Here is a 13,481-nt window from a genome sequence, read left to right as displayed (position 1 = left end):
TGAGATACTGAGGGAAATAAATTAGTACTTGTGATCTTGAGATTGTAATTCAGGAAGACTCTCATCCATCAGTTTAGGTCACCAAAGCTCACAAAACTGTCCTTTTCAAGTGAAGGAAGTATGTTAATCCCTTGACTAAGTAGTTTGTTGAAATCTGTAACAGATGATATTGAACCTAAAGAAAGTAGAGAAGATGAATTATATATTTGAAGTTGTAGTACTCTATAAGCAGGTGCAGAGAGGCCATAAGCAATGATTGTCATCAGATGGCAATGGGTTTCCATCGTGTCAAGTCATGGTGTCTACAATGTCCATCTACACCACGGCTTGTCACTTCGGAACTTAGTTTCTGCTTTGTTAGTTGGTTGTGTAGTACTGGGGGTTGAATTTAGGATCATGTACCTATTAAGTGTCTTAGTTACTGTTTTATTGCTGTGAAGGACACCATGACACACAGTTGACCAAGGCAACTGTTATAAAAGAAACCACTTAACTAGGGGCTTGCTTATAGTTTCAGAGGGTTAGTTCATCATCATGGCAGGAAGCAGATAGGCATGGCACTGGAGCAGTACCTGAGAAGTTTACCTCAAAGCCCACACACAGGGATACGCTCCTCCAACAAAGCCACACCTCCTCCAACAAGGTCACAGCTCCTAATCCTTCCCAAACAGTTCTACTCACTAGTAACTAAATCCCGATCATATGACCCTGTGGGAGGCATCTAGTACAAACCACCAAGTTAGGTAACCACCCTACCACTGACCTATCATTCGCCTTTAAAGTATTAGAAACTTACAGAGAACACCAGATGGCAGCCTGGGCTGTCTCTTTCTTGCTCTCTGTGCTCTGCTGACGTGGCTGATGCACTGCTCCTGTTGGGGACCCGATTATGACCCCAGTGAGTGGAGGACAAAGCCAACCAGACTGACTCCAAGCCAGGGGTTCTCAACCTTCCTCACACGGTGATGCTTTAATACAGTTCCTCATGTTGTGCTGACCCCCAACCAAACAATTATTTTCATTGCTACTTCGTAATTGTAATTTTGCTACTGTTATGAATTATAATATAAACATCTGTGTTTTCTGATGGTCTTAGGTGACCCCTGTGAGAGGATGTTTGACTCCCAAAGGGGTTGTGATTCACCAGTTGAGAAACACTGCTCTAAGAGACAGAGAAGGAACAGCCAGCTCAATGCTTCTACAGTGCCAAAGATTCCACAGCTATTCAAAATATTAATGTGTTTGATCAGAATGGATTAGATAAACAGAATCATGATCACTGTTTATAACATAGTGTATGTTAGTATTTAGTACTTAGTATTTTGCAAAATATTTTAAAAAACTAGAAATAACTGAGTACTAACTAAAAGGGGAAAGCGGCCAACTTCCCCCTAGAAGAGAATCAAAACAAGCGAGGGCAGTGGTGCACATTTGCCATCCCGGCACTCAGGGGACTAGGGCAGGAGGAACATGTGTTAGAGGCTAGCCTGGGCTACATAGTCTATCCTATTTCAAGAATCCCCCAAAACAAAACTAAAAAGAAAAGCAAACACTAGTACTCAGCATGGATAACTGGCTGCAGTGGCATACACCTTTAATTCCAGCACTCCAGAGGCAGAGGGAGGCAGGCAGATCTCTGTGAATTTGTGAGTTCGAGGCCAGCCTGGTCTACAGAGCGAAATACAGGACAGGCGCCAAAACTACACAGAGAAACTCCATCTTGAAAAACCAAAAAAAAAAAAAAAAAAAAAAAAAAAAAAAAAAAAAAAAAAAAAAGAAAAAAAAAGAAAAAGAAAAACAGAAACAGAAATATAACATAAATAAATAATTCAGAAAAAATTATGACTTTGATGTACAAGTATAGCACTATTTCTATATAAAATTACTCCATGGTTGAACACAATGCTATACCCACATATATTTATGAATATATGTGTATGTGTGTATATGTGTATATACATGTATGTATATACACAGAGACTCACTCATGATACCTTTATAGAATTCTTTAAAATACTCACAGTAGAAATATATAGAATGCAAAAGAAAATTTTTTTTGTAGCTTTGTGAATGATGACTTCTGTGGGTTACACAGCTTCATTTCCGTTTGAATTTCAGTTTTTGAAAGCAGAACTATGCTTTTGTTTGTTTGTTTTGTTTTGTTTTTGTTTATCAAGACAGGGTTTCTCTTTGTAGCTTTGCGCCTTTCCTGGATCTCACTCTGTAGTCCAGTCTGGCCTCGAACTCACAGAGATCCACCTGCCTCTGCCTCTTGAGTGCTGAGATTAAAGGCGTGCGCCACCACTGCCTGGCTAGAACTATGCTTTGACCTCCAAAACTTTCTAAGATCTTACAGCTTTGTAAAATAAAGGAGAAAAGCAAGACAACTTCAACTACAAGAGAAAAATAATTCTCTTATGATCATTTATCTTTGAGTCAACTTTGCAACGTAACTTTAGCTACCTCTAAAGATTCTTAGGAAATTTGTGAGGGATTTTTGTTGTTGTTGTTTTAAAGATTTATTTATGTATTTGTTTTGCCTACATGTATGTCTGTTTGTTATGTGTGTGCCTGATCCCTGTGGAGGTCAGAAGGCATAGATTCTCCTGGAACTGGAATCAAAGGTGACTGTGAGCCACCATGCGGGTGCTGGGATCTGAACGCAGGTCCTCTGTAAGAACAGGTGCTCTTAACCACTGGGCCAACTGTCCAGCCCCATGCTTGGTTCTTTATAACCTTGGTCTGCCACTAAGCTATATTCCCAGCCTTCAATTCTTACATAATTCAGTGTAATAATATTCCTGTAAATTAGTGTTGTAGAGCTACAAAAGCAGTACTTTTTGAAAAGCTATAGAAAGTAAACAAAAATATTCATAACTGCTTTGAAACCTACTGATAGGAGATTTTTTTTCTTTCTATTTTCTTTCTTTGGTTTTTTGAAGACAGGGTTTCTCTGTGTAGCTTTGGAGCCTGTCCTGGAACTCGCTCTGTAGACCAGGCTGGCCTTGAACTCACAGAGATCCACCTGGCTCTGCCTCCCAAGTGCTGGGATTAAAGGTGTGCGCCACCACCACCTGGCTGGAAGATTTTAACTATTTTTATATGTATGGGTGTTTCGCCTGCATACATGTCTGAGTAGTACGTGTGTGCAGTACCCTCAGAGGTCAAAGAGGCTGTTGGATCTCCCAGGATTGGAGTTACAGATGGCTTTGGGCTGTAGGTGCTTGGAATTGAACCCTGATCCTCTGGAAAAATAACCAGCGTTCTTAACTGCTGAGCCATCTCTCCAAGCCCCAGGAAAAATGGTTTTGAGACAACGTCTCAATGTAGCCTAGGGTAGATTTGAACTTTTGATGTTGAGATTACGTTTGTGCTATGCACAGTTGCCCCATTTATGCAGAGCTGGGGACTGAACCCAGCGGTTTTCACATACTAGGCAAGCACTCACCAGGTTCCTAATACGTGGCTTTAAAGGTTTGTACTTCTGGATTAATCGTGTTATCACTGTGTTTGAACTCTGAAAATACATTCATCTTCCACACAACACCCTCTCCTATCTTTTACACCTGTGTTCCATGGTTTGAGAGTTTAGGTGCATCTCAGTGATTTTGGCTTTCATTCGGTAGTTTTCTTACAGAACATGCAAAAATTCAAGGTTGTACTGTGGACCAATAGCTGTGGAGCCTCCATGGGACTGGATAGGCTCTCTGTATAGGCAGAGAGTTATTTAGCTTGACCTGCCTAATGGGCCCCTGGCAGTGGGAACAGGATCTGTCCCTGCTGCATGAGTGGGCTTTTTGGAGCCCAGTGCCTATGGTGGGACACCTTACACAGCCTTGGTTCAGGGGGAGGGGCTTAGACCTGCCTCAACTGAATGTACCAGGCTCTGCTGACTCCCCATGGGAGTCCTTGCCTTGGAGGTGGGAATAGGGGGAGGGGGTTGGGAGGGATGGCTAGAGGCGAGAGGAGGGAGGAGAGGGGCACCTGTGGTTGGTGTGTAAAATGAACAGATAATTTCTTTTTTTTTTTTTTGGTTTATCGAGACAAGGTTTCTCTGTGTAGCTTTGCGCCTTTCCTGGATCTCGCGCTGTAGACCAGGCTGGCCTCGAACTCATAGAGATCCGCCTGCCTCTGCCTCCCGAGTGCTGATAATTTCTTAATAAAATAAAAAGAAAAAAAATCAAGGTTGTGAGCCTCTCTGCGCTACCAGTAATGTGTTTAATTATATATTCAGACACCTAGGAGTAGAATACACCATGTGTTTCTTTTCTTGTATCACTCTTCATGCCTGGTGCTAAAGGAAGTCAGAAATGGGAGCTGGGTCCTCTAGAATGTGAGTCATGGATGGTTGTGACCACTATGGAGGTACTTGGAACCAAACCCTGGTCCTCCGCAAGAGCAACAAGAGCTCTAACCTCTGAGCCATCTCTCCAGCCCTCTACCTGCCATGTTCATTTTCATTCATGTACACATTCATTCATGTACACATTCATTCATGTACATATTCAGAGACTATGTACTTAACAACAACTTTTTTTTTTTTTTTTTTGGTTTTTCGAGACAGGGTTTCTCTGTGTAGCTTTGCGCCTTTCCTGGAACTCACTTGGTAGCCCAGGCTGGCCTCAAACTCTCAAAGATCCACCTGCCTCTGCCTCCCGAGTGCTGGGATTAAAGGCGTGCGCCACCACCGCCACACAACATTTTTAAAATGTACTTTAAAAACTGTGTATGGGTGCTTTGCCTACATGGATGTCTGTGCACATGTGTGCACTGCCTGGAGGCCAGAAGAGGGAGTCAGATTCCCTGGAACTGGAATGACAGATGGCTGTGAGTTGCTATGTAGATGCTCAAATTGAACCCGAGTCCTCTGTAGGAGCAGCTCGTGCTCAGATGACCACTGAGTCATCTCTCCAGCCCTGGTATGCCATTTCTTGATATTTGTTACTTGTTCACAGAAAATTATAAAACAGCTCACACAGCAAACTCAAACAATTTTTTTTTATTTAAAAATCCACCTCAAAATTCAGTTCTGGGTTTTAGTTTTCGTTTAAAAAGAAGCGAACATTTAAAAGCATCCAACGTTACTAGTCTACAATTCATCTAGTTATGAACACTTAGCTTGTGGACTGAGAAAAAAGCATAGTACACAGATTAGGCACAGTACTGTGGCCAGAGGGCCAAAAATCAGGGCACATTGTGTGCCCAGGCAACAGTTAAGAGGTCTGAACGGAGGAGACAAGCTTCAGCTGTGGACATTCTGTTCTCTGTGTCCCCTCCCCAAGCCATTAGTGAGTCTCAGATCAATGCATAGAGATTGTATGTAACTTGGGCAGACAATGGACAATGCTAGCTGCTTTCCAAGTCATACGGCAAAGCCAAGACAGACAAGTGCAATTATATGACACCAATTCATGGTCTGAACATCCACAGCAGACAATGTCCTTTTCCAGGTGACAGACTTGCACCGTTCCTCTGCTGGATTCAGAGGTCTGGCTGGGTGGTGTCCACGACTACAGGGTCTCACAGCACAGCAAGGCTTCCATGGTTTGAGAATTGGGGCAGTGAATACAAATCACAGTACAAAATCCTTAATTCATTTACTCACAAAAGCAATAGGTGCTACATACAAGAATCAATTAAAATGACATTTCTTTTTTTTAAATGCAGATATAAAACATTAATTGCATAGGGATTTAAATATAAGGCCAAGAAGAGTATTAAGTAAAAAAAAAATTATAGAAAGGGCACTACGGTGTCAAAGAGAGAATTTCATTCTTAAGAGTAATAATCTTGAATTACTGTCTACTTAATTCAGAATCACAGTATGTTGCTGTAACTGACAGTGAGTGTCAACTGTTTCATTAATTCTAAACCAACACTAGGATTAATAAAGACTTAACTGAAGCTCTCTGTCTAAACCTGATCAGTGTCTTAGCACGTCAGTGCCCTGTACGTACCTCATTAGTCATGTGATCTACCTTCTGCAAGTAATGTTTAACACGTGTGAACAAGTGTAAGCGCATCTCGTCAATCCACGCTGCAGATGATGTGGGGGCTTAATAGTGTAACTAGAGTCAGTCTTCAAAGGTGCAAGATCCCACCCAGCAGAACCTTCACGCAATGGACCAGAAACACTGTAATTAACAAAAAATAACAAAGTTCTGCTATTAAAACCTAAGTATACATGAGCCAAAGAACTAGGTCTTGACACCAGTATATACATTATCCCCAGTATTTTGGAAAAAAAACGAAGGAGAAGTCTTTTTAAGCTACCAGTTGCCACTTTCAAGGGAAAAGCCCATTTGTGAACCGACTTCTCATTTTAATGGTGTTAGCCTGTAGCTCCAGCTGGAATTTCCAGAACTAAAAGTAGCTCATGTAACTTAGTATTGTTATGTAGAGTAGTGTGAGGAGATAAAAAGACTCCCAAGGGAATTCTGTTAAGGTACATCGGGAAGACCCAAACCAATGTTTGAAATGAAAAAGTGCATCAATAGAGTAATACTACAGGTGTGTTAACTAGGAACAGACGTTTCTCTGTGAACTAAAACACTATTTCCCCACATTATTTACATGTTACAAATTCAACACCACACAGCACCATTTACAATCTAATTTGCTTGAATATGTCTGAGAGGTCCTTTTCTCTGTCCCTGCTTGCTCCAGGCTCTCCTGAGAGAGTCAAGCATCAGCAGCTTCCCTTGGCATCCATCTTTCCTCAATTCTCCTTTGTTCGGCAGTGGCAATGGTTATCTTCACTTCACACTCTTGGTGGGAGTTTCAGACTCTGTGGACTGCCTCCCGTCCGTCCACGCTTCCCGGGTGCTCTTGAGGGCTAGAGTCTTCTGCTGGTCCACCACCACGTAGTCCACCCTCTCGTCAGCCACGCTGCCAGACCCACTGCTCTTTTGCTAAAAAACAAAGAAATCCCCCCAAAGTGCCCTCTGTGAGAACAGTTCTGAGTGGAACTTAAGATTTAAAAATAAATAATATGCTGGGCATGGTAGTGCACACTGTTCATCCCAGCACCTGGGAGGCAAAGATAGGTAGGTGGATCTCTACGAGTTCGTGGTCAACCTAGTCTATGTAGAGAGTTCCAGATCAGCCGGGCCTACAGAGTGAAACCCTGCCTCAAAAACAAAGAAACAAAGACAGATATATGTAGTCCTGAAATTACATTTAAAAAAAAAAAGACACTGCCTTAGTTCAACTGTAAATCTGTCTTCTCCCTAACTTGACATTGATTTCTCTTAATTTTAAAATTACATAGAACCATTCAAACTAATACTGCCATCACAGATGAAAGTCATAGAAAACCAGGTTCATCTAAAATGCAGAGACCATAGTCTCTCTTTAGCTTATGTGGACCCTTTCAGGCCTGGATCAGCACCAGTACCAACCAACTGCTTACTCTCAGTCCTAAGAAAGTAATATTCAAAGGAAAACAAAACTGCAAAAGGTGATCCCCTCTGCCCCTAATGTGCAACTAGACACAAGGTAACTGAAAGCAAACATGGAGGTAACGCTCGGGGGCTCACTAGACAGCAGGGAACCTGCTAAGATTTGAGGGGATGGTGGGGCGCAGCAAGCCTCTGTACGCAAAGGCCTTTGCCATGAATGTGGATTGTAGGGGGAGGGGGACAGGGGGAGGGGAGTAGGGAGAGAGGTGATGCTGGGGGTGGGGTGGGGAAGAGATGATGGGGGGTATGGGGGGTATGTGGTGTGGGGGGTGGGGGGTGGTAGGGAAGGAGGTGATGCTGGGGATCAGGGTGGGTGCTCCTGATAAGTGGAGCTTCTAAGGAAGCGGATGTGGTCCTAGAGTAGTGATCTCAACTGGCTTCAGGCAAGGGAACTAGAGATGCTCTGTGTAGGAAATTCAGGTCCTCAAAGTTCAACCCTGAATTTGCAATAAAAAAACGCATAAACACACGAGGAGGCAAGTCATAAAAAGTGTAGGCTAGCGGAAACAATAAACACAAATTCCGGCCTCTGAGGACTTCAAATACTGAAATTACTGTATCAGACTATAAAGTATCTGCAGAGTGTTAATGGGTAAATCAGAAAAGGCATTAAACATACAAGTAGTACAAAGAAATTAACAGCAGTTAAAATGCATCCAACAGAATTTCATTTCAGAGAAAAATATACAGTGATTGAAAACAACAAAGAAACAAACAACAACAAAAAACCCCAAAAAACTCTCAGCGAAAAAGAACTAAAAATTAGTAAATTTGTTGATAGAGCTAAAAATGATCTAAAATTAGACAGAGAAACCATAGGACAGAAAAATACAACGATGTGGAACCAGGTGTACTGTCTTAATTGGCAGGTAAGAAAGAAAGGCTATGAGCAGGGAAGCAGTGTGGAAAGGCACAGTGACAGGCTTCTGAGAACTGAGGAAAAAGCTATAACCAGGGGTGGGGTGGGGTAGCACGACTTCCACAGAGCCGGATTAGTGAAAAGAAGTCTATGTCTACACACACTCTTAGGAAATTGCAAATTCAGACAGGAAAGAGCTGAGAAGCAGCCAGACAACAGACAGGACATGTCCAAGGGTGCCTTCCCCAGAGGAGGGCGGTTGCCCGTGGAGGAGGGTCCCTCGGTGAGAAGGAGGCTCAGGGAAGAACGGTCTCACAGCTCAGCTCCCTGCCTGTATGTGACAGTGTCCTTTCAACACAGTAAACCGAGCCTTTCCCACTGCTTAGGAGACAGTGTCCTGTAAACATGCCTGCACTGAGCTCTCCTCTGGCACAAATAATGACATCTTTCTTCTTTTCCTTTCTTTTTTTTTTTTTTTTTTTTTTTCCGAGACAGGGTTTCTCCGTGTTGTTTTGGTGCCTGTCCTGGAACCCGCTCTGTAGACCAGGCTGGCCTCGAACTCACAGAGATCCACCTGCCTCTGCCTCCTGAGTGCTGGGATTAAAGGTGTGTGCCACCATTGCCAGGCTATAATGACATCTTATACAAGCAAATTTCTCAATTTTTTTCAAACTTAATTTTAAAAATTCAAATTTATTATACTGAAAATTATCTAATTATGTCACAAGGGGGAACAAAAGGAGTGTGATCTTAACAAAACCTATTTCCAAAATAAAGACACACAACCTGAAAGAGTTTACCCCCAACAGACTTCCACTTCAGGGACTTTTACAGGCTATAGCAGAGAATCTGAGCTCTGAGAGGGAATGATGAAAAAGGAGTGACATGTAGGAAAATGTAAGAAAACATGACAAATAATGTGGTAAGTGTGGCGTCCCGGGAGCTGAAGAGGGCTGGGGTTTAGAGTGTGCACTGCTCTTGCGGAGGATCGGAATTTGGTTCCTAGCACTCATGTCCGGTGGCTCCCAACCACACGTCACTCCAGCTCCTGGAAGTCAATGCCCTCTTCTGGCCTCTGAGGGATCCTGCACTCATGTGCATATACCCACACATAGATTAAAGTTAAAAAAAAAAAAAGGAATTATAATTAAACTGTCTAATTGGTAGGTTTGATGGAAATTAAAATTTAAGAAAAAACAGCACATGATTTGAGCCATATTTTCTTTTTCTTTCTTTTTTACAAAGGGTCTCTCTATGTAGCCCTTGCTATTCTGGAATTCACTATGTACACCAGGCTGGCCTCAAACTCAGAAATCTTCTTGCTTCTGCCTCTTGAATGTTGGGATTAAAGGTGTGGCCACTACTCTCAGCTTAGCCATATTTTCTTCACTCTAAAGAGAGTGAAAGCATGGACAAACATTGTTATTTGTTAAGTAATCATTTCTACACTAACCACAACGAGTACGAAGTGTACGACTTCCACACCTCTACAAATCTAGCATCTTCATAATTCTGTTGCGTGTGACTTAGGAAATAACAGTCACTAAATTTAAATCGGCTCCTAAGACTTCCCCAAAGAAGACGGTCTTCCCACATGTGCTTGAACTATCTACAAAGCACATCTCACTCACCTTCCGTGGCGGGGTGGATTTCCCAGAATCTAGGTCTAGATCCAGGTACTCGACCTGTTTATCTCCTTTGGGCTTGATCATAGGGCTGCTCCCTCCATCAAGGCTGTTACTGCCGAAGAGGTTCTGAAAGCACAGAAGAGCAAACAGTGGGCGGACATTCAGGAGCCACACTCTTCCCCGCCCTCCTTCTTGGGGGTGAGGGTAGGGTGGAGGGGGTGGGGAAGGGTCACTATGTTGTCCAAGACTGCTCTTCAGTTCCTGGGCTCGAATTTAAATTTAGTTAAACCAAGACTTGGCCTGAGGACAGCCAGTCAGCTGATAACTACAGGAGGAGGCATTCATATTTCTCAGTGGAGTAGCTAGCCACTGATACGTATCCCTTGCTCAAGTAAATAACCCCTTACCTGCAGGCAACCTCCCCTCTCCCCCCCTACACACACAGAATTCTGAAGAGCAATAATAAAAAAGACTTAGACATCAAGACACAGGGGGATGCAAAACCTCAAGCAAACGTTCTGTTTTGTTTGTTTGTTTTTGTTTTTGAGACAGGGTTTCTCTGTGTAGACCAGGCTGGCCTGGAACTCATTCTGTAGACCAGGCTGGCCTTGAATTCAGAGATCCATCTGCCTCCTGAGGGCTGGGATTAAAGGCGTGTGCCACTATGTCTGGCTGGATGTCAGTATTTTTAGACGGAGGGTGCTTGGTAAAGACTAAGGCAGTTTTGGAAGATTTGTATATGTACCCAGCTCAATTACATTTTTATAGTGAGGGACCCTCATACATTTTGCTTTTAAAGTGGGGAGAGTGTCTGGGAGGAGTTGGAGGAGGGGAAGAATATGACTAAAATGTATTGCATGGAAAATTTAAAAATAAATATCCACATTTAATTTTAAGCTATATAGAGAAAAATAGTTCCGAGTATGTTAACTAAAGGCTATGGATCGTGACTCTACTCTTCATAGTGAACTTCCTCCACTTTCTCTTAGCCTGATCTCTTCCTCAAAGGAACTGCATGATAAAATGACTCTAAAATCAGGTAGCAAAATCAAGAAGAACAAAAAAGCTTGAGGTGGAGAAATAAAACAGACTTTAGCGAGGGCTTTCAGACCAATGGCGCAGCTCACAAGAACCAGAAACATTTGGATGCTCAATTAAAATGGCTGGCACCCCCTTTTCCCTAAATTATGAAAAGAACAAAAACCCCGCAATGCATAACCACAATTTTTTCCCTCTGAAGGATGGCACTCTCAGTGTGGGTACACTCTGTGTCTGAAGGTGACTAATGCGAACACACTCACGCTCTGTCTTTCCCTGGCTGGGGTAGTTTTTACAGTATTTTAAAGCTATACCGGTGATACATCCATCCCTAGCACCTGCACAGTTAATTCCAGCTGGCCGTTCCCCGGAGAATTTGTCAGCTCCTCGCTGAACTCTGTCTAACTCACGGTAGAACTGGCCTTCCTTTTCATCTTAAAGTAGGGCTGGAATTGAGCTTGTGAAAGGACGTCTACTAGCTCTTGCTCCAGTCTTAGTGGAGAACAGCTGGTCTCTCTACACCAGCCTTTCACCCAGTATTTTCCCCACACAGTTTTTAGAGAAACTCTTAAGATTCTGAGACTCATTACAAGCGTTTTGCACATTAAGTAACAAAATAAAACAATAGCGCTAGGTTTTTCTAAAGTTCTTAAGAAATATAGACTTGATTGATGTTGTTATTCTCTAAAAGCATTTATGGCAGGAGTGTTGGACCATGATTTAACTTTTGGACACCCTATTAAGGGTTCATTTGATGGATGTGGTATGAATCTGTACTGATTTTTCGGAGACTATTAATTTTTTTTACACTGATTTAATAAATCCAAGAGCATGTTAGATCCCGTGAATTTCCATGGCATTCCATCAACACATGGTGTTCCAACAGTGAAGAATTCTGAGGAATCTTAACAATCCCCTTCTTTTCTAATGAAGGGCCATGTGGGCCACTGAGTCCTGGCAGCTGGCGGCTGGGGGAGCTGGAAAGGACACAGTTGACTTTTCAGTTGTATCTGGCACACAGCTATTTCTACTTGGGTCCTTAAAAACAAAAACTCTACATGTATGTGTTTGCATGTGGTTATGTGCACATGTGTGCAGGTACTCATAGAGGCCAGCAGAGGGCACTAGATCCCTTGCGGGTAGAGTTACTGCTGCGAACCATCTGGAGTGGGTGCTGGGAACTGAACTCTGGTGCTCTGTAAGAGCAGCAAGTGTTCTTAGCTTGGGCCATTTTTTGCTTAGTTGGATATTTTAAAAGTTCATTAGCTCATGTTTATTTGGACATATCAGGCAAATCAAAGTACTTTCCTGCCTTAATGTTACAAGGTACACACAATTCTTAATTTTATTTCCTCAGTTTGACTTCTGATTGTAATTTTTTCTTTTAGTTTCCCTTTAGCCTAACTGAAAGATCACCAGAGAGATCTTCTGCCTAAGCCAATTCTCCCAGAATCCCGTCATAACCTGGGCCTGGAGGATTTCACTGTAACACAGCTGAGAATATTTGAAATGAACTAGAGCTGTAATGGCTGTAAATCCCTGGAGTATGGATGTGAAATGCCCTTCAAAGGGTGATGTGTGGGAGGACTTGATCCTCGCAAAGGCACTACTGAGATGGTGAAGTCTTCAAGAGGTGGGGTCTTTACTTACGTCACTGGGATCACAACCTGAAGAGGGTGTGAGATCTTGGCTCTTTCCCACTTCCCTACAGGTAATGAGGCAGGTAGTTCTGCTGCAGCCATGTGTCACCACAGGCCCAAAGCAACAAAACCGAGCGACCACAGACACGTCACATTCCAAGTAAAGCAAACCTTCTCTCTTTATAAGTGGGCTGTCTTGGGAATTTGTTACAGCAGTGCAAAGCTAACTCACAAACTTTCATGGTTTTCTTTCCCTCCCTCTTTTTCCTTTTTGGTTTTTCGAGACAGGGTTTCTCTGTGTAGCTTTGTGCCTTTCCTGGATCTCACTCTGTAGACCAGGCTGGCCTCGAACTCACAGAGATCCGCCTGCCTCTGCCTCCCGAGTGCTGGGATTAAAGATGTGTGCCACCACCGCCCAGCCCCTTCATGTTTTTCAATGATTTACAACTGTACTGACAGAATGATTTGATCGTGGCTGGTACTAGTCTATGACGGGACTTAAAAGAGCAAAGGCACTTGAAACATAGTCTCTGGTTGTTTCTCAAGTATAGAAAGAAGGATGTGAGGGCAGAAGTGTGGAGACGGCAAGAACGTGGGGAGCTGGCCTGGTTTCAGAGGGCAGCTCAGGCACGGAGAAATGAACAGGACTGCACATACCGGATCTTCACTGGACAGGTTCGGGTTCATGGGGACGTAGTTCTCTTCACTGTCATGAGAGTCGCTGCTTGAGGTCGTACTGTGCACAGAATCAGGTCGAGGGGACATGGGAAATCTAGAGGAGCTAAGGAGACGAAGCGATCATCACGGACGCTCGGAACAGTTGTCAAATCACTCCCGAATGAAAATAAGTGATAGC

The 13,481-nt window shown here is 43.0% G+C and overlaps 1 protein-coding gene across 4 annotated transcripts in view; it reads right to left on the bottom strand.

Moving 5' to 3' along the window:
- Positions 1–4,984: 4,984 nt before the first annotated feature.
- The window catches only part of Gab1 (GRB2 associated binding protein 1), a 113,359-nt gene continuing 104,862 nt past the window's right edge, over positions 4,985–13,481 (bottom strand). For all 4 annotated transcript variants that reach the window (XM_052727104.1, XM_052727106.1, XM_052727103.1 and 1 more), the window contains 3 exons: positions 13,283–13,406; positions 9,951–10,073; positions 4,985–6,911 (listed from right to left, as the gene is read on the bottom strand). In XM_052727104.1, coding sequence (XP_052583064.1) covers positions 6,756–6,911; positions 9,951–10,073; positions 13,283–13,406 — 403 coding nt within the window. In that variant the 3' untranslated portion in view covers positions 4,985–6,755. The remainder of the gene's footprint in view (positions 6,912–9,950; positions 10,074–13,282; positions 13,407–13,481) is intronic.

This window comes from Peromyscus californicus, unplaced genomic scaffold, assembly GCF_007827085.1.
Source record: "Peromyscus californicus insignis strain IS unplaced genomic scaffold, ASM782708v3 Scaffold_8__1_contigs__length_139910024, whole genome shotgun sequence".
NCBI lineage: Eukaryota > Metazoa > Chordata > Mammalia > Rodentia > Cricetidae > Peromyscus > Peromyscus californicus.
This window is presented reverse-complemented; position numbering and strand designations above follow the sequence as displayed.